Source organism: Gasterosteus aculeatus, chromosome X (assembly GCF_964276395.1).
Source record: "Gasterosteus aculeatus chromosome X, fGasAcu3.hap1.1, whole genome shotgun sequence".
NCBI classification, from domain to species: Eukaryota; Metazoa; Chordata; class Actinopteri; order Perciformes; family Gasterosteidae; genus Gasterosteus; species Gasterosteus aculeatus.
The window spans coordinates 10,457,007-10,476,313 of record NC_135698.1 but is presented as its reverse complement, the minus strand read 5'-3'; the positions used below and the strand labels follow the sequence as shown (position 1 = coordinate 10,476,313).

Genomic DNA, 19,307 nt, shown 5'->3' with positions numbered 1-19,307 from the left:
CAGCAAAGTAATCTCAAATGTCACTTTACACACAATACACACTTATGAGAGTGTGTGCATTCGGAAAACCCTCTTTTCATTAATGCTTCTTCACAAACTTCTCCTCTGACTACTTCTGTACTCTCTCCTCACAGGTCAGAGGTTAAAGCCAGACAGGATGTCAAACCTGACTTCCGGCATCCTCCTTTCACTGATTACAGGCAACCTCCAGTAGACTACCGACACCCGCCGGTTAGTGATTACAGACAGCCGCCGACGCTGGACTACAGACACCCGCCCGGTCTGCTGGACTTCAGACAGCACCCTGCAGCGGCCCAGTTTCCTCTGGGCATCCCTCCCGACTTCAGACACCAGGTACCGCTGGACCAAGAACCGACTGCTGCGTAGTGTTACGTGGTGGTTTGTTTGCTGTAGGTTTTGTTGCAAGTTGTCTGCATCTCTCCTGCAGGACTATGACTACTTTACGGTGGAGCTGGAGAAAAGCACAAAGGGTTTTGGCTTCAGTATCCGTGGGGGCAGAGAGTACAAGATGGACCTGTTTGTGTTGCGCCTGGCTGAAGATGGTCCCGCCATACGAAACGGAAGGATGAGGGTGAGATGACATGGCGAGGTGATATGTTGAAAAGCTGTTTAGGAGGTGATTGGAATTGTTGTGAGTGAAGAACAGTTGCTTTGTTGAAGAAATACAGAAGTGGGAACTGAGAAGCTGCAAAATGCCGGTTTGTCCATCTTGACCATCTAAGATAATATAACACAACATGCTGGTGTGGGATTTATTTATTTCACAGAACTTACAGATGGTGTAAAATTCAATACAACACAGATTTAGTTTGCCTTTTTCAAAAAAAGGAAAACCCTGCCGTGTTCCTTCTGCAACATGCTTATTATCCTTCACTCCTTCTGTTAAGTCAAATCTGTATTTTGCTGTCTGCCACATCCGCTGTATGTGAGCTGAACAGTGTATCGGTTACAAATCACTGTAGGTTGACGAGAGCAGGCGCATGTGTATTCACACTAAGTGACCCTCTGCTCATGTTGAGGTGTACTGAACCAGGCAATTAATGGCACTTATTCCCCAGTCGCCCCGGTGGAAGGAAACCTACTACGGCTGTGTTAAAAAGTCGACTTCCCGTGAATAAACAGGGCTGACATAATTTGACCTTGACCTTATGCTCTGTGTGCCCCCGCCCTTCCCGACCCCCGCCAGGTAGGGGATCAGATCATAGAGATTAACGGCGACAGCACTCGGGACATGACTCACGCCCGTGCCATTGAACTCATCAAGGCGGGAGGCAGGCGGGTCAGACTGCTGCTTAAGCGAGGCACAGGACAGGTGCCAGAATATGGTGGGTTCTCCCGTCATAACGTCCAAGTCTCTAAATGTCAATCTCTTTCTACTCTTTTCCGGCGTGATTTCTCTCTCACTTTCATGCGCAAGATTTTCATTGTTTGAGGTTCAACCTTACTGTACTGTAACCACAATGGCTTTTTTTCCTGCAAATGCTATATGTTTTACTCAAGAACATATTAACATGCATTCATATAAATCTACATTTTACTCCTCGCTCCTCAGTCTTGTCTACTGTTGTTCGAAACTATTAAAACTATTTTAATCAGAGAGTAGAATAGCAACCGTCTCTTTATCCTGTGTAGGATTTAACCCCGCTGTCTTAAGTCTAATGATTGGTATAGGCTTTTACTTGCCTTCCCTCAGGAATGGTACCTTCCAACCTCTCCATGTGCATGAAAGGTGACACACTAAGCTCCCCCTATTTCTTCCTAATGGGCCACTCTAAAGACACGGTTTGTGAAAAACTGCATGTCTCTCTCTCTCTGTCCATACTGATTAATATGTGTGCGGTTTTGCTTTGCACTGGGCATGCATTTGTGTATGCATGATCATGAGTGTATGCATGGCAAAATAGCAGGTGTGTGTGTGTGTGCGTGTGTGTGCGTGTGTGTGCGCGCGGGTGCTTCTGCGTGTTGTAGTGAGAGAGCAATAGGGTTCGAAGTGACCCTCCAGATGACATTGTATCATCCTGAAGAGGGCTGTGAAGCAGACTGTGTGAAATCAATCTGCTCAGTTTCAGTCTGTCACACAACTGTCAATGGTAATCGTTTTCAAGCACTGAAAGAATATCGCCTCACATGACAATGCACACGAGGCGTGTGCTGCTGCCACATATTCGCATGCAAATTTGCCCTATATCGTATTAGGATCTTGTGTTTATTTTGCATTGTTGTCGACGTTTTTCTTTCTCTCTGCCTTTTTTTCCTCTCCTCAACCTCTGTGTGCATGTGCATGCTGCTTTGTCCCATTCTGCTTTTACCTCAGTCCACCTGAGCATGTCATCTCCTTCCCCCCCGACAGACTGTGCCGCCCCCTGGGATACCTTTTCTACAGCCCACCCTGCCCTGCAGGAAGTGACCCTCGAGCCCTACCTGAATCCATCGCTCTCATTCCATCTAGCCCTGGTCACCCCGCATCAGCTCCCTCTAGAGGCCACAGTGTACACGGCAGATAAAGCTTCACAGCCGGCTGACCACAGCTCCGTGAGGGGGGCTACAGGTGGCAGGTCCACCCACCAGAAGTGTATCACCAGAGGGCAGGGAACCCAACAGGGATCTGGAGAGTTGGACTGCGGACCAGGCGAGAGAAGGCCTTGTGTTTTGCCTCCCAAAGCTGCCCTGGCGAGGTCTGTTGAAAGAAGAGAGAGACAGCGGGATACTTGCTCCCCCTGCTGTGAGAGAAAGGGCCTGCACACGCAGGCGACGAGCGCTGTCTGGCCGTGGGACCCTTACGTGAGTGTGAATTTCAACGGAGCCCCTCTAGGCAGTGGCGACGGACATGTCAGCCTCCAGGAGAGGCCGGTGTCCAGAGGTCTTTTCACCAGAGAGGATGAGAGGGCCAGTGGCCACGGCGGGCTCTGCTGCCCGTCTAAGACCGCGGACGATCCTCCCGCGAGGAGCGCTGCAGCCTCCCCTGGGCCCTGGAACGTCCCTGGGTCTGACAAACTGCCTGGCACCCTGAGGTCCTGGACCTCCACAGTGAGCAGGTAGAATGGATCTCGCTGGTTTGGACCGGATGACACTTTCTGGCTTTCCATTCAGTTCCCCTTCAGATGTCTGAGAGAAGCTCGTCCATTTTCCTTCCCCTCTCTCCTGCTGCCCTGTTCTCCTATCCAGCCACTTCTAAAAGCATATTTAATGTTTCCTTTGTCCTTACGAGATAAATATTACACCCGCCACCTTAAAAGCAGAGGAACTCCACAGCTATTGTAACATACATGTGTATACCTGATGTAGACTGATGCGTTTTGGACCCGTAGGTGCAGCAGCTAATGTTCACATCACAGATGGAGCAACGGTCTCTGATTCAGAGTGGAGCTGTGCGTAACCTTTAACTGCTCCACGGTATCCGGCTCAGATGGGTTAGTGCAACTTAACATCAAATGGACCGGCGGTCCTCGCAGGAGAGAGACATCCGTTTACCCGAGAGATTTTCTTTCGCTCCATTTTCTCCAAGCAGTGGGAAGAATGAGACTGAAAATCCGTCAGAGGGCGGCGGTGACAGTGACACTCCTGGAGGTCATGGTACTGGTCCAAGTGGCGGCTTGGTTAACCCGACAGTAAGATCTCACATGCCTACCAATATATCATATCCTGTAAATGTAAAGATGTGACAAATATGTACATTGGGTCATCTCAAAAACATGTTGCCGTTTCTGAAGCAGTGTTGTAGTTAGCTACGTTGTATATAAAAGAGAAAAAAACACACCGGTAACAGTATTTTAGGATCACTATGTTCCATGGCCTCGTCTATTACTACATATCAAAGACTGTGCGAGTCAGTACTCCCAGACCGCTGTGGGGGGCAGCCGTCTTGTGCATGGATATAAACCACCACGTCTTTATACAGGGACCCACATGTCGTTTAGAGGTAGAATTTAGAGAGGATCTCCTCTGTGGAGCTGACCAGATATTTTTTGTTCATCTAACGACTGAAAGCTAGTAAGAACTCGTAACACTTTTTCTTGAGTTACGTACACATCTTCATCACGAGTCGACCATGCAGTCATTGTGCAGAAGTCTAAGCCCTGTTGTATTCATTTAATGCTCACGAGAGAATCCCATGTTTATGCCTTCTACTGTGCTACGTGTACCACATCACTGTGGGTGTGGGGAAGAGGAGGCCGATGGTTATGGGGCAGGGCGTGAGTGCCTTACTCAAACTAATGCAGAGCTGTAGGCGTTGTGATCTGTTTTGCGAACTGAATGCAAAACAGATGTTTATGATCATGCACACGTATGTGGAGCCTGTTTTCTTCTGACTTATTACCAAGCAGTATACAGTATATACAGTTATCACGATGCACTCGTATCAATGTCAATGATTGCCCTTGTCCCCTAGTGCTTAAAAGGGGATACAGTAGCATTACATCCTCTTCTTAGAGTCATCTGGGAGAGTGGAGCTGTAAACGGTTACCCAGACAGGGTCCCTGTCACAGTGGACCGCTGTTTCAGATGAGTCTCATTCCAGCTTTATCCTGTAAAGATCATTAGTTAAGTTTGTTTTGTTGCAGATGGAACAAATGCACCTGAATCTGAAGACTTAAGGTGACCTGGGAAACACAAATGCATTTAAACCTGCGTTTGTGCACAAAGTTTTGATACCGGCAGAGTGGAGGTGCGGTGCTGTCAAACTGAGACGACCAAGATGAAGCCACTATTCTTCTGCATTTCTACATTTAATATCATCCATTGCTCCCGACAATATGTTTGCTCTCATTACATATACATGACTAGAGCTTTTGATTGCTGGAGGAGGGGAGTTTTTAAAAAGAATCACAATGCATTGTGACAATATAACCGAATGCAGCACGATGGCACCTCCCAGCTGCACTGGTAAACTGGTACAGGCCCGCTGGCTAACAAGGACAATGCACCTGCAGACTGAGACACTAGTTAGTCCTGATGGGTTGAATACAACAGTGGTCAATGTGATTAAGAGAACATGCTATTAGGCTGTGGAAATGTGTTTACTGTGTGTACAGATGTCCAAGTTCGGAAAAGGTGAAATGTCATCCAGTCCTGTGTCTCTGTCGGGCCGCCCCCCTGCCTGCTGTGACTGAGTTTGTATACAAGAACTAAAAAAATGCTTTATTGGAGCTTGTGATGGATGGCACGTTCATAGATCCCCATTGAGATCAAGTATAACTGTGTAGTGTTAATTGTGTATTATTCACCTTGTACAGCTGTATTCCTACAAATATGGTTTACTGTATCATTGATACTGTAGTTTCAAAGACGTGAACAACTATTTTTATGAAATGCGACAGTAATGATATATTACATTTTGCTAAAAAACAAAAAACTTGTTTACTGAAAGATATTCTGAAATACTGTCAAATAAACTCTTGACATGGTGTAAAATATTCATTTGTACAGATTGTTACACACAAAACAAAGGTGAGACTCGGTAGCCATTTTGATGGAGAATTGATAGTTGATAAAAAGGTAAATATCCTCAGGTTGCAGCTTCTCAAATGTGAGATTCAGCTGCTTTTCCATTTCAAATAATTGCTTTTAGTGATGGTTTGACAAGAAACATTCACAAAAAAATGTTATAAAAAAAAAACTTTAATCCATAAACAAAAATATGACCGTAAAGAATGTTGAATATAAAAAATGGATCAAAAAGATCAAGCTTTGACGTGGAATTTTATTGAACAAATCAGAGTCTCATTTTTACAAACAAGCGCACTTGAAAAATGTAAAACCCGTCACACAATTCCCCACAGCGGCCTCACGCAGCCACGCAGGCTTTTCTTCCTTTGAGCTGATCAGGCCGGTTTATTTTGCTCAAAATTGAGCAGAGCAATTTGGGAACTTTTCTGAGGTCAACAACCAAATGATAGAACCGGAAATTGCGTGAAGTCAGTGGACCACACAGCCCTGAGAGAAGGCCTAATCCGAGGACGCTCCAACACCAGACACAATCTATTTAGTGAAGTCAGATCGACAAACATGATGTAAATAAAATATGTTTTCCAGTGAAAGGTTGTGGAAATATTGATTAGAACCCTTCGGAGATGGATGAACGGCCACATCTGAAACTCGTGCCCGGCCAATAAATTTTTTTAAAAAAAAGTTACAATTATTTACAAATGTGTGAAAGAAACAGGGACGTATTTTAAAACAACTTGTAAACATGTTCCCGGAATCCCGTTGCTGTCTGGAGGGTTAGGCAGACGCGGTGCGCTGACAGCGGGTTGGAAGGGGATCTCATTATTGAGCGGCATTCTCTGTAGGAATCAAGGTTTTGCTGGTGTCGTCTTCATTTAGAGGAGCCGTCTGCGAAAGAGAAACAAACAAATGTGTAATTATCACAGGAGAAGCAAGAAAAAAAACCCCTGCAATTTTCCAAACAGCCTTGAGTTACATTTAAATTTAAAAGAGGTAGTGATCACACGGTTAAAGCTGACTGTCTTACCTTAAGATGTCTGTAGATTCCAATTTGAAAACGGCAGCAAAAAACATCAATCAAGAATCCTACCACCCCATGGAGCATGCCTGCAAGGGAGAAAAAGACATTTTAAATTTTTAAATGGTTGAATATTTTTAAACAGTTAAACAGGTGAATTAATAAATAAATAAATGTTCTTGGTGATGTTTTGCTTACAATTCCCACTGCCCACCAAGTTCAGTGTTATACCAATAATATATACATTAAAAGTGAAATGTATCCACCAGTTGTAGAGAAAATGCCTCCAATGATGCCACAGAGCCTGACAAGGAACTGCCAGAGAGGCATGTGCTGCTCGGTAACTTTGACCATCAGTGAGCTGATATCGTATTTCATGAAGATTCCTGAGACTCCATGGCTGCCCGCAGCATGGTTTATCACTCGCTCCTGCAGAGAATATTGAAGAACACAAAAATATTCATCATAATACCCTGAATGCTACACAAATGTACAAAAAGGTGTCCAAAGTGCAAACCTGCTCAGTGACGGAGTACTGGTTTGTTTCTGCAGAGACCTTGTATGTGTTCAGTTTGGTCGGCACAATGGTGATGAAGTACTGAAACATGTGGTTTGCTGGAGGTAACAAACAAAAGACAATATGTCAGCCCGGCATGAAGGCGTGCGTTAAGATAGAAATGGATTGTCTGACGAAACGGGCGTACACTCAGCAGAGACTTTCTCTGTGCCGTCCAGAGGGTTGATGAGCCCAGGAATCACTTCTCCAAAGGACAGGTGGTCAATCCGGTGAGAGAAATTATAAGCTGTGACACGACACCGAATCAAAGCAATTATGACGTTTTTCACGTCCAAAGCAACCAGACTTTTCATGTACAATTATCACTGCTGTGTTTGTAGGAGATTTGAAAAGCAGACAGTTTGACAAAATGATGATGAACTCACTGTCATGGCTGACAAGTGCAGCTAGATGGGCATGGCCTCTGGGATGCGGGATGGACCTGGGGAAGGTTGAAAGGGTCAGGGCTCACTCACTCTCTGTAAAACATGTCATCTCTAAATTTAAAAAAAAATTAAAAAAAATCGCCATGTAGATACGTACTTGCCAACGGTAACGTGGAAATTTCCCGCCACCTTGTTGACATACATGTGGCCGTGTATCCTGCAGGCACGAAGGCTAGAGGGGCCGTCCTCACTGTGGGGTAAAGCAGCAACACAACATCCATCACTACATACAGGAGGTTCAAACTATTCTGCGTTTATTTTCCTAAAAATCATATGTTCAACTGCCTATCAGTTCCAAAGAGAAACAAGCTTATCAAAAGGAACCCGCACCTTTGATGCTGAGCGGGAGGAGGTCCTTTCATCGCAGTCTTGAAGAGTAAATCCTGGAGAGCGTGCTCCACTCGCAGACGCTCCTGGATGTGCAGGAGCGTTCTAACAGAGAGGGACAGAACAAGTAAGGAAACAAAAACTCGAAATGAAATAAAAGAATTAAAAAGGAGGAATTGGCATTGTAATTTCAAGAAATAAAAGTTATGTTTTGATACTGTATTAAGACCTGGGACTGTTATGTTTGAGCAGAAAATGACAAATGAGATATAAATGTAATGTAAATATCACAGCTCAATAATGCTGCATTAAAATGACTTTGTATTATTTTAGAAAGGATTGTATAAATAGATGTTAGGGCATGTAACCGTAATGCAAGTGAAAAACTTGGATCTTACATGTGCCATAATCTTTGCTCTGGAGAGAGCTCAAAGTTGACCTAAAAGTGGGACAAAACACAATGGTGAAACTACAGTTACAAAGAAAAAAAAGGATTTAATGCATTGATCTCATTCTATATTTACAATACAGCAAATTAAATTACATTATAACCGTGAACACAAGGAAGGAACTCACTGGTTCATATTTCAGGCCATCAGAAGCCACCATGGTCTCAGCCAGATCCAGGACATCTGCTCCGATATCTGCGCTCAAATTATAAGAACACCCATGAGGCCTTTCTAAACTGCACAGACACAAACACACACCTGGCACCTTTGATTTGCACTTACATTGGCACCTCATGGCTACTGTGATGTCGACGTTTATTCTCAGTTTACTGGAAGAGAAGACGTGGTTAGTTCAACATCCTGCGCCGTGGCCTGAAGGCACGACAAGCACTGCGTCATCTCTTTACCTGCTGAAGTCTTTGTCCACCTCGTACTCGTACCTCATCCACGTGTTTCTGTACACAAAGAACTCCAGGAAGGCGAGGACGGCCATGAGAGTGAACGCGATCAGGGACACTGAGGGGGGAGAGAGGGAGAGAACGAACAAGAGTCACCGTCACGTTTGACGTGAATCCGTCGCTCGGCAGCATCGCTTGAGCGAGGTGTGTGTGTGTGTGTTGCTGATGTGACCCTGGTCTCCATGGTTACGTTACCTGTCCCACCGCTGGCTGTGGACTCCACGTAGCTCTCGGGAACTTTGGGGAAAGCGTCCAACTCCTTCACCAGAGTCAGAGCCCTTTTCTTGGTCAGCCTCCTCATGGTGGCAGCGGCGGGGACGGAGCGCCAGGTGACGTCACCTCATAAAGTGGACGTTTCCTCGCAGCTGGTCGCCGTTAGTCGGCTTTTTTTCCTTTAAGAAAATGTGTAACGTTCCGCTCGTCTACGCGGAGTTCTGGTCCGTGCTGACGTTGAACATGACAGCTGCTAGCAACCGAGCTAGCAGCTGACGTTGACTTGTTCAGCTAAATGGTCAGCCGGCTAAACGTCACTACCGGCGGTTGGCGTGAATGACGTCGTCGTTATTGTACCGTCGGCGACTAAAGTGCTTATTTTGCAACGGGAAACCTCAACGACTCACCAGACGCGACGCGGGCTAACGTTACCTTAACCGGAGAGGTGTGTTCTCAGTAGCCGAGTTAGCTGGCTTATGCTAACTGCGCCCTTTGACCCCGTTGAGTGAAATAAAAAAGTGCGCCCATCCTGACTCAGCGCCCCCTGGCGCTCGTCGTCGGTTCGGTTTCAGGCTACATTAGTACATCATTTTCCAAACAAAGAGGTTGGTGTTCGCTTATTTGCCACTTTCCACTTGCCACTTTTTGATGGAAACACGACGGGATCCCAGACTGGACAAAGTACGCACTTGTCACGGCCCCAAAACTCCCCGTGATGTCAGTGAGGCATCATGTTTTTAAAAATATATAAAACTCAAGTTTATATTTTGAAATGGGAGCCCATATATCTAATGTCAATTTAATTTACTACTTAATTAACCTAAATAATTGTATCCTGTGCATCAAATGTAACTGCATGGCTTTTTAAGTTCCACTTTTTTTAAGTACACATTTTTGTAGACATTGTTCAAAAACTTGAAATTTGCATTATATAATATGCCAGATATTTTGGAAAGTAGAGTCAATGCCAATATTCTTATTACATTTTTATTATGGAGTTTCAACTTTGATCACTATACTGTGTCTCTGCTTATTAAGGAGATCTTTCAAATACTCCCCCCAAAACAGCAATTTACAAATACCAGTAGTAGTACTCTTTATGCTGGACTTCCCTTTCATACCATAACGGCATCTTTAATTGACAGCGAGGAGTGATCTGTTCCTGCATTCACACAAAATGGTTTTCCAGCGCCTGTATCAAGGAGCCTCTACCCTGCGCTTATGTCCTTGAATAGTTTACTGAATCACTGACGACTAAACATTAAACCTGTGGCTCCCGTGCAGCGGAGGAGTGAAACAAAGAGAGAATATCTTGGCAAGTATCAGTAAAACACAGGATTAAACGCCGCTGAAAACATTCCTGATTGAACTAACAGACACATTTTCCCGTTTCAACTGGCGGCCACAAGATGACGTTGCAACAGTACGATACTTTTGTAACAGTAGTAAGTATTCTCAGACCCTACTAGCATTTCATGTTGAGAACAACTTTGATATGACATGAATAATAAGGAGACATCATGAGAGATTTCTTGCTCCGGCCAGGTGAGTATCTCTTGAAAGATGTATGCTCATAATCACCCGATGAGCGAGGGCTTCTGTTCAGTATTACTCTCAGAACTTAAGCTATACGTCTATAGTGAGATTCTATACAACTTCAAGTATTATGTGCATTATTTTAGTGCTGTGCAGACATGGGACAAATCACTCTATTCTGCAGGGACGGAGTCCGGACCTTCGTCCAAAAGCATGCCTGTCTCTAGGACATCGGAGGTGGGCGTGTCAGGCGGCTCTTGAGAAAGATCTTCAGAGCATCTGCTCACAGTGGGTGAGACAACATCTGGACTTGTGTCACAGGACTCGGTGCTCTGCTCCGAGGTGGCTGTTGTGATTGTTGTTGCAGCTCTGCGGGGAACCGGGTCAAACTCATCGTCGTCGTCTTCCAGGGTGGGGCACTCATGGATATCTGGCAGAAAAACAAAGATAGGTTAGACAAAAATGGTTGGGAGGAAGTTGTAAAATGATGAATGGAAAGACAATGCTAACTCACTGCTAAACGCTCCTGGGTACTGCTTAGCAATCTTCCCTTTTAGGTTCCTGCAGAAGAAGAGGAGGCCAATTTTCAGAGGTTGAACGTGAGTTTGTTTGTTGGCACTGAAGGACTGGCGGGTGCCGACTCACCTGATCCTCCTGAAGACGCTGTCTAGATCTTTCTTCATCTCCACCAGGGTGCGAGTGTGCAGTAGGAAGCGTTCGTTCATCTGTTGCAGTCGCACATTAGACAGGCCGTTGAAGTTGATCAACATTTCATTCGTTTTCTCAAAGCGGTCAAGCCTGCATTTCAAATAAAAAAAAATAAAAAAGATCATTCAGGTGCCCATTTGCAAACAGATCAGCAGCATCACTGTCATATGCACATCCGTTTACATTAAGTAGCAGGACCTCCACATGAAGCTAAACCAGTCCCACCATTGTACCCACATGTGCCTCTGAGCCTGGATGATGGCGTTAACGTCCTCGGAGTTGACCATGCTCAGCATCCTGTTACAGAACACGCCGGATGCTGTGGGCTCCACCATGATGACGATCGCCACGGGAGAAGAAACAGCTGCGGAATAAAGCGTTATTTAGAAATGCGAGTGGTGTGATTTACTGTTTTTCAACCACGCAGTCATTTTAAACTGGACGCTTATCAGCTTCTATCAGCAGTCAAACGCACCTGTTAACGTGTGGGTTTTTTTGTGATAGTAAAATCAACAAGTTCATCAACGGTTCAGCGGTCCTCTGTTAGCGGGACGCGCCATTGATTTGCACCGTTAGCCGTCGGCGAGCTAAACAAAAGAGCGAAGCTGCGGCATTCACATCAGCTACCTCCACTTCCACTAGAGCTTCATGCGTCGACCTCTGGGAGATTGAACAGCAGGTTTAAACGGCGATGTTCAGCGTAAAGGGGCATCTGACAGCTGGCTGTGTAAAAAAACAAAACAAAGCACTTCCGTGTTTTTTACTTCCGGTCATGGGACCAGCGTTTCCGGTTCGTTTTCATTTATTTAAAACTGCGCAAATCAAAAACGTAGATTTTTAACAAATCTAGTCTGAGTATATCACTACATCGTTTTTCCGATGTAGAATTACGTAATAATAACAGTGGAAGTATGTGAAGTTTCAAACCCATACACAAATGAATAGGCCTATCAGTAAATACATGTTTCCTTAAAAGCATATATTTCTTGCTATAAAGAAATGGTTATATACCCAATGTCGGTTATCTGCACTGGTAATACGGACTGGTATTTTCTGTAATTTATCGGTCCATTGATCAGTTTTTAAAAAATGTTGAATAATCTGGCATCCTAGTTTTTTTTATTCATTGGGTAACAACAGTTATTCCTTTTATATATACTGTCACATGCATAAAATGAAAGATGGCTATACCGAAGGTTTTCGAACCACCTATATTTCCTGGTGTTTCAATCTCAAGCAAAGTGATTATCGTGTAATTGCACTACGGTAAAGTAAGTAATGTTAGGTGCCTGCATAAAAAAATCTCCCCTTTTAACCCAGCATATTTTAGTCATAGAACGAAACACTATTGTGCAAAATGTCTTGAAAACTAAAATGTTGTAAATTCAGTTTTACCCTTCCCTCATTTGACATTATCATAGTGACCCTCATGTGATACACTGACGTCATGGTAGGCTGAATTCGGATCATCCTGCTGAGATCATTTTGAACCACTTTACGGTATATCAATAAATAAAGTCCATATTTCCAGAAAACTGCAAAATTTACTTTTATTAACGGATAGGTAAAAAAAGTACATGATTTATAAAAAATACAAAACCGCTTTGTCTAACTGGTAAGCTAAGTAAATGCATAGCAACAATACATGCAAATCTAGAGTTCGGTATCCTACAAAACATTTTAAGCTAACAGCTAAAAGGAGATAAAGTACAGTTTGGTTGCAATCTATCATACGTTTCAGTCTACGTGATGCAGATCCAAAGAAAGGATACAGAATAAGTTAGGTTCCACGAAACTAATGAGTAAATAAATACATGACAACATTTCACAAATATTAACAACCGGTAATTCAATGGTATATTAAACAAAGCCTGCGTGAGATCACATTCAATTTAAGTACAAAACTATTCTAAGTATAATGAAAGGATAAAATAATTCATAGTAGTACACTTGTAAGCGGGGATGCAGTAATACAAATAAATATGAAATAAATAATGAAATCCATAAAAGAGCCACATGGCTCACCCAGCCCCTTATTTACATATGTCACCCTTTGCTCCTGACTACAACCAAACATATATGAAAATTCATATTAGTGTTCTGTTTAGAATACCAAAAAACATACATATAAATGACCTCGGACAAGAACAAGTGTCAATGGAAAACCTGCATTGATTAGACAATGGGTGAATTTCAATGTGCTTTGGCTTTCGTTTGATAAATAAAGTAATATTAGGCTGTATATCACAACACATTTGTGGTATATAAGAGGCAATGGCATAGCATTTCAACTTGTATAAAGTATTTTACCTGTACTGACCCAAGAATGACAGGAATCACTGATATTGATATTGCTAAATCACTATAGACAGATTCTTTTTTGCTGTTGTATTGTGTGGGATTGATTTTGTTTTGTTTGTCTTACATATAAAAATAAAGTCAAAACTTCAGCAAAATGGATTACAAAAAAATTAAAAAGTAAGATTTACAGTTATTATAAGGCCATGCAATTTTAGTAGATTCATGCATCAGCTCATTCGGTCTTTTGAATGAGTGGGCTTGCCATTCATGCCAAAATGCACTGCGTGTTGCTGAGGCCACATTAAATACACTGTCCCTTGTGTTCCTTAATACCGATCCATAATTAACACGAGCACTGTCTCCAATACATTATTAAGGCTGGTGTATTTGCTATTGAAGCTGTGAATAGGCCTTGTTTAAATGGGACCCACTCACATATTTACTCACACAGACAGTCTAAAAACACAAACTCTTTGATAGGATTGCATGTCAATGTGAGAAGGGACAAACACAGGGACTACGGTACATGTCGTTGCTCGGTCATTCATTCCAAAACGTTTCACCATTTCAAAAAGAGAGATATCTACTCACAACAAAGCAAAAGCAATGTCCTTGTATGTTAGCGATCCTAACATTTATGCTTCTAAAGCTGTATGCTGTATGTGTAAAATATTCAGTAATGCATTTAAAGTAGCAACTCTTTCTGTGTGTAAGTGGATCTATTGCGTTTTGGAATAAAATCATTTAAACTAAATAACTAGAGCTCCAGCATTTCACCTAAAGGATATCAAAAACACCAAGGATTATGGTTTGAATATTAAATACAAAATTAGAGACAAAGTGGAAAAACAACAGTTCATAAATTACCATTTAAACCAAATAAACAAACCTCCATCTTATTATGGAGAAGAACAAAAGAGTTTCCGCTGCTCTACGACCAAAGGCAATCTGAGGTTACTACTTTCTGTGCTTCAAAAAAAAAAAAAAAGACAGCACCCCAAGATTTCTTCAGAGAAACGCAGGCCTTGTTTTGACTTTACCATCCACCCTCCATCACTGCCCCGCTCCTGGGTGGAGGTGTTGTCACGGTAACACATAGCTGCGCCGGACCAACATTTTCCTCACACCTTGGTGTCTCCTTCACTTCCTCGTCCGCCTGGGATTTCTGCCCGCTGACATCCACGCCCAGCTGACCCTCCTCTATCTCCACCTCTTCATCCTCCGCCTCTTCCCCCTCCTCCTCCTCCTCCTCTTCTCCTTCCTCCTCCTCCTCTTCCTCTGGTTGGTGCTGCTGCCGTTGTTGTTTGTTGCGGCAGCACGGTTTGAACAGATGGGGGTCGATGAGTACCTCACCAAAGCGCCCCTTGTAGATTATTCCACAGCACACCTTTTGCCTGTACAAAAAAAAAGAAGTTAGATCTATTCAAGCAATGAGGAAACAATTACTTATTGTGCCCGTTTCAGGGATTTCCCTTATAGCATAAAATAGTGTAACTTTGACAAGTATCTAAAGTAAGTTTTAAATTCTGTCAAGTGCACACTTGGTATACAGGAACGTGGGTCAATGAAGTCATGGAAAAAAGGAGGTTAACTCCTGCAAACCCAGGAACACTTTCAGCTCTCACGACTGTTAAAAAGGCAACGTGTTCGTCGCAGAACTTTGTCATGCATTAAAAGTGATGCAATGTGTAGAAACATGCAAAAAAACGGAAAGTGCTCCATTAAATAAAGGAGCAGCCTGTACAACCTGTAATGTGGTTAAACATAAATCATATATGTGGCAGACTCCTGTTTTTACTTTGCATTAATAACCCAAAGTGGGTATTATTTCCAATTCAAGTGGTGGTGAAAAATGCAAAATGCAAGAACCGGTGGATCGACTGTCAGTGGAGAGATTTTAAGACACCGAACTCTCACCTTTACAGTTTGAGCGTCTAAAAATCCATAGTGTCAATGAAATGCTCAAATAAGTTGTTTTAATTTCTAATTTATGAGTCAGTGCTAGTGCTTCACTGTCTGGCTCACCTCTTCCAGTAGGTGAGGTCCAGAAATGAGAAAACAGGAGAGCGACTGGACCCTGGGGTGAGCTCATTGTCTGAGCAGTCATCTGACAGGTTGCTGTAGCTGGGAGACTGAGCTGGAGACGTACTGGAGGTGGTGCTGTGGGCATCTGAATCTGATGGGGATTACAAAAAGTGAACAACGTAGGGGTGAATATGTGACAGTTGTTGTTGCATGACAAAAACAGGCCAAGTGATTATATATTTTACTGCATGCCACAAACGCAGAACGCACTGTTCCTCTTAAGCTCTTTCTGCAGCCTGCTGATCTGGCTCGGCCGCGCTTTCTTGGAGATGGACTTTATTTTCTTGGGCCTGGAAGTTATCTTTAAGCTGGGACCTCCTCGGGCATCGACAACCTGTGTGGAAGAAAGTAGAATAGTCTGCATAATTCAGGTATTTAATGATAAACAAGCAATATCTCAACCACACGGCGACTGCAATCCAAACTCACGTGGTTCCAGTTCTTCTTGGTTCCCACAGGTAGCTTCTTCCATCTTTTCACCAGGAGCACACAGGCGTTACAGATTTCTCCAGATCGAGTTTCACTCAGTCTGCAAGACAATTTATGTTGAACAGGGAGGAATCGTTCAAAGCGGTAAGGAATGTATACCCTACACACAAAGGAGGAGATTTCTCCAAACCTCACGTGTTCAGCGGTGTCTCTTACCCAAAACAGCTTCTGAAGTCTTTCTCGTACCGCTTACTGTCCGTGAAGCGAGAGCTTGAGGACTTAGCGCGGCAGATGCAGCAGCCGTCCAGACTCCTGTACATTTTTGGCTTATGAAAGCCGAACATCTGCGTAGAAAAAATAATTTAAAAATCAACATCTCAGGCCCTCATTGGTGTGCATGAAGTTGACTGCAGTAACGCTGTGCAGCCATACAGCTCCGGTCTAGAGGTAATATTTAATTTCAGCTTAACCGCAATGTGAATTAATAAACGATTAATTGTGACGATCAAAAAGCACACCAACATTTTAAAAAAAGAAAGCAATTTTTGTTGGAGAATATGTGCGCTTTGACCCACATGGGGGAGAAGTAGGTCAATAGTCAGACAGCGTGTCAGACAGATCATGTCACCATGCTGCGCTCACGGGATGCAGAAGATACAAGCACGCATAGAACGCTACTCCGTTATTTTGTATATTAATATGTTTATTACGCGTGAACTGGCAAAAGTAATGCAGATAGAAATGTGTCCCGGGGAAAGCACTTGTAATACAATAAACACCAATTTTGCAGAATAATTATGTTTTACATGTAAGCTCCAAAGCACGTGTAGCCCTTAACTGCGGCAAAACTGCGAGCCGCGCCCCCCAGACTGTTTTTTTATTTATTTATTTATTCATTTCCATCAGTCCTCGGGGGTCCTCTGAATAGTGCAGTGCCTCAGAGAGCAGACAGAAAGCAGGAACAACTACAGACCCCTCACTCCGCCGGTAATATCAGAGCGCCCCGGGCAACGAGAAGAAAAAACGGTCTCCTGATGATCACCACATGCCAGTCAGCGGCCGTAGGGGATATAACGAGGAAGGAATTTATAAAAAAAAATATTTACTAATATATATATATATATATATATATATACACACACACACACAAAACTATTTCCCCGAAAAGGCACAATACTATAAAATGCTAATTACTCACAGATGTATAAATAAAATGCAGATACAATATATTTGAACCGATTTGATTGAAAATCTTTTTAATTATATATTTTTTACATTTACTAAACTGAAACATGTTGTATCAGCGCGGTGCCTTTACTCTGGTGTACATCACAACATTCCCCTTGGAGTGCTTCATCTGTAACTCGCATGCGATCTCTGCAGCAGAATACAGTACGTGACGCAACGCAACATGGCAACACGCTTCAAAGGCGGAGGCAGTGTGCAGAAGGGGGTGTGATGCGATTTTCCGCAAAAGCTGTACTAGTTCAAGTAAACCGGAAAAATACCCTTCAAACCCGTTGCCACTCGCGCGAGGAACACCTGCACGTATTAAATGATTAGAATGATCCGAGATATCCTGATGTTTTCATCGAGGAAAAAAAAAATAGTGCAAGTCGCCAATTCCACCGCCCACTCCGGCGAGGAAGCATGGCACGCCGCACGACCTGCGCCATGCGCACCCATTTTATGATGCCCGACGAAACGCGACTTTAACTCCCGGCTAAAACTTTATATCGCGTGGAAAACAAAGGGGGGGGGGGGACCTTTAGAAAGCCAAACGCGTTGTTTTTTTAAACGACAAAGTAAACCCGCGTAGTCCGCCAACCGTGAAATTTGATCTTTACTCTTTGTTATTCCACAGCCTCGTCAACGCATCAGTCCACCCTCAACTACGTGCGCACCAAGTTCAAAGCGGGGTCGGCTGTGCGGGAGGGACGGCGTCTCGCCCCCGTCCCGCGACGACCTCGCTCGCTCCGGGGTTCCACGAGGCGTGCGTCGCTGGTTTTGCGGCTCGCTCGCGGGCTGTTTCCGTTGACAGCGGCGGCCGCGTGCCGGAGACGCATGTCCGCGGTCCGGGTGGGCGTGAGACAGAGAGAGAGACATGCAACTCGGCTTGTTTAGCGAGCGTGGACGCGGGGAGCGGGTCTGCACGCGCACTTGGGCTACAACGCGTCTTTTAATGCGCCTTTTTACGGGAACGCATGCCGACTTTGGTCAAATTTCGGGAGCGATAGAGGAGGAGGGGGAAGGGGGGGGGGGGTGTTCCTCCCGCGAGCCAACAACAATAACAACAGCCTTCCATTGCGAATCGCGTGAAGCGCGTCCGCGCACTATTTAAAACACGTCTCTGCGTTCCCCCTGGCCTCCTCGCGCTTTGCCCGGTAACTTTGCCTGCTCATAAAAAGGTGAGCTGCACATCAAGTTGAGCCAACTAGTCGGTTCTGCAGCAGGCCCCACACACGCATTTCCTCTGACACAACTCGGAGCGTGTTTTAAATGACGCATCTGAACAGAGAATTTACGACGTTAAAGCCAGACAGGCCCCAAACAAACATAAAGTGGCTACATTCGTTACCTTGTTGCGAGCTGCGTGAGGCCGATTCAACGTAATATTCCCAAAAAGCGCGTCCTTGCGATGTGACTGTTTTGAAAATCGACCCGCATACCCGTAACCCGCTCCCTTGTTGATGTCTGCGCTTGTGGACGGGACTAGATGGTTGTGGGCAAAGTGCGCATGCGTCGCATCCACACCTCCATTTCAGAGCGGGGCAAGAAGGCCGTTCTCTTTTTCTTCAATCGCCGTATTTGCATAAACGACGCGTGACGTCGGCGTGCGTCTGCGTCCAGCCGGCCTTATAAGGATGGGAACATTGCGCGGGAACAGGGGGCTCGGCCCCGGTTGCTATGGAGCATTGGAGAGTGTCAGCGGAGGGGCGTGGCCTGTCGTTTTACTACAGATGGCAGATGGCGCGTCTGGAGGCCTCACGGTGTGTTTTTTGGGGGGTCTCGGCGTCCAGCGGGGAAATGCGCTTTGGTGATTTAAATTGCGTGACAGCGGACCTCCAGATTAGTGGTTAGTAAAAGGTGGGTGAACCGTGGCCTCTATTTAGTGATCAGTTCAGGGTGAACATCCACTTGAATTCCTTTTTTAGCAGTTGCAGTGCAGTTATCCGCAGTGGCATAACCACTACATTGGTTTATTAGAATGTTTAGTGTGTATGCTGACCGTGATAAAATTTTGGAAAAATCTTAATGCAAATAAAAAGATGTTGCGGATGTGAATTATATATCCATGGTCAAAATAAACAGTAA

At 44.3% G+C, this 19,307-nt stretch overlaps 4 protein-coding genes across 24 annotated transcripts in view; 1 reads left to right on the top strand and 3 right to left on the bottom strand.

Annotated features, from left to right (window-relative positions):
- LOC120809850 (membrane-associated guanylate kinase, WW and PDZ domain-containing protein 2) overlaps nucleotides 1–5,435 on the top strand; it is a 58,087-nt gene extending 52,652 nt beyond the window's left edge. For 4 of the 20 annotated variants that reach the window (XM_078082691.1, XM_078082689.1, XM_078082697.1 and 1 more), the window contains exons 19-23: nucleotides 135–354; nucleotides 428–592; nucleotides 1,208–1,346; nucleotides 1,715–1,750; nucleotides 2,372–5,435. In XM_078082691.1, the coding sequence (XP_077938817.1) occupies nucleotides 135–354; nucleotides 428–592; nucleotides 1,208–1,346; nucleotides 1,715–1,750; nucleotides 2,372–3,060 (1,249 nt within the window). In that variant the 3' untranslated portion in view covers nucleotides 3,061–5,435. Of the gene's footprint in view, nucleotides 1–134; nucleotides 355–427; nucleotides 593–1,207; nucleotides 1,347–1,692; nucleotides 1,804–2,371 lie in introns of all 20 variants that reach the window. The other 16 variants (XM_078082692.1, XM_078082690.1, XM_078082694.1 and 13 more) reach the window with 12 other exon arrangements.
- Nucleotides 5,436–5,702: 267 nt separating this feature from the next.
- LOC120809874 (endoplasmic reticulum-Golgi intermediate compartment protein 2) lies at nucleotides 5,703–9,603 on the bottom strand. The gene is made up of 13 exons (XM_040164032.2): nucleotides 8,916–9,603; nucleotides 8,670–8,778; nucleotides 8,545–8,591; nucleotides 8,390–8,457; nucleotides 8,212–8,252; nucleotides 7,817–7,918; nucleotides 7,584–7,676; nucleotides 7,427–7,482; nucleotides 7,189–7,287; nucleotides 7,002–7,099; nucleotides 6,751–6,913; nucleotides 6,494–6,573; nucleotides 5,703–6,354 (listed from the first exon to the last, which is right to left on the bottom strand). The coding sequence occupies exons 1-13, from the start codon at nucleotides 9,019–9,021 to the stop codon at nucleotides 6,289–6,291; spliced, it is 1,128 nt and encodes a 375-aa protein (XP_040019966.1). The 5' UTR covers nucleotides 9,022–9,603; the 3' UTR covers nucleotides 5,703–6,288.
- Nucleotides 9,604–9,906: 303 nt separating this feature from the next.
- Nucleotides 9,907–11,963, bottom strand: LOC120809882 (kxDL motif-containing protein 1). 2 transcript variants are annotated; one of them, XM_040164048.2, is made up of 5 exons: nucleotides 11,805–11,963; nucleotides 11,415–11,541; nucleotides 11,115–11,267; nucleotides 10,984–11,030; nucleotides 9,907–10,899 (listed from the first exon to the last, which is right to left on the bottom strand). In XM_040164048.2, exons 2-5 carry the CDS (start codon nucleotides 11,510–11,512, stop codon nucleotides 10,643–10,645), a joined length of 555 nt encoding a protein of 184 aa, XP_040019982.1. In that variant the 5' UTR covers nucleotides 11,513–11,541; nucleotides 11,805–11,963; the 3' UTR covers nucleotides 9,907–10,642. The 2 variants fall into 2 exon arrangements, with proteins under 2 accessions (XP_040019982.1, XP_040019980.1); XM_040164046.2 differs by having other exon boundaries at nucleotides 11,653–11,952.
- A 738-nt stretch (nucleotides 11,964–12,701) lies between these two features.
- LOC120809878 (SIN3-HDAC complex-associated factor) lies at nucleotides 12,702–18,818 on the bottom strand. The gene is made up of 6 exons (XM_040164039.2): nucleotides 18,571–18,818; nucleotides 16,209–16,336; nucleotides 15,993–16,092; nucleotides 15,774–15,897; nucleotides 15,504–15,654; nucleotides 12,702–14,872 (listed from the first exon to the last, which is right to left on the bottom strand). Exons 2-6 carry the CDS (start codon nucleotides 16,334–16,336, stop codon nucleotides 14,515–14,517), a joined length of 861 nt encoding a protein of 286 aa, XP_040019973.1. The 5' UTR covers nucleotides 18,571–18,818; the 3' UTR covers nucleotides 12,702–14,514.
- Between the last annotated feature and the right edge of the window lie 489 nt (nucleotides 18,819–19,307).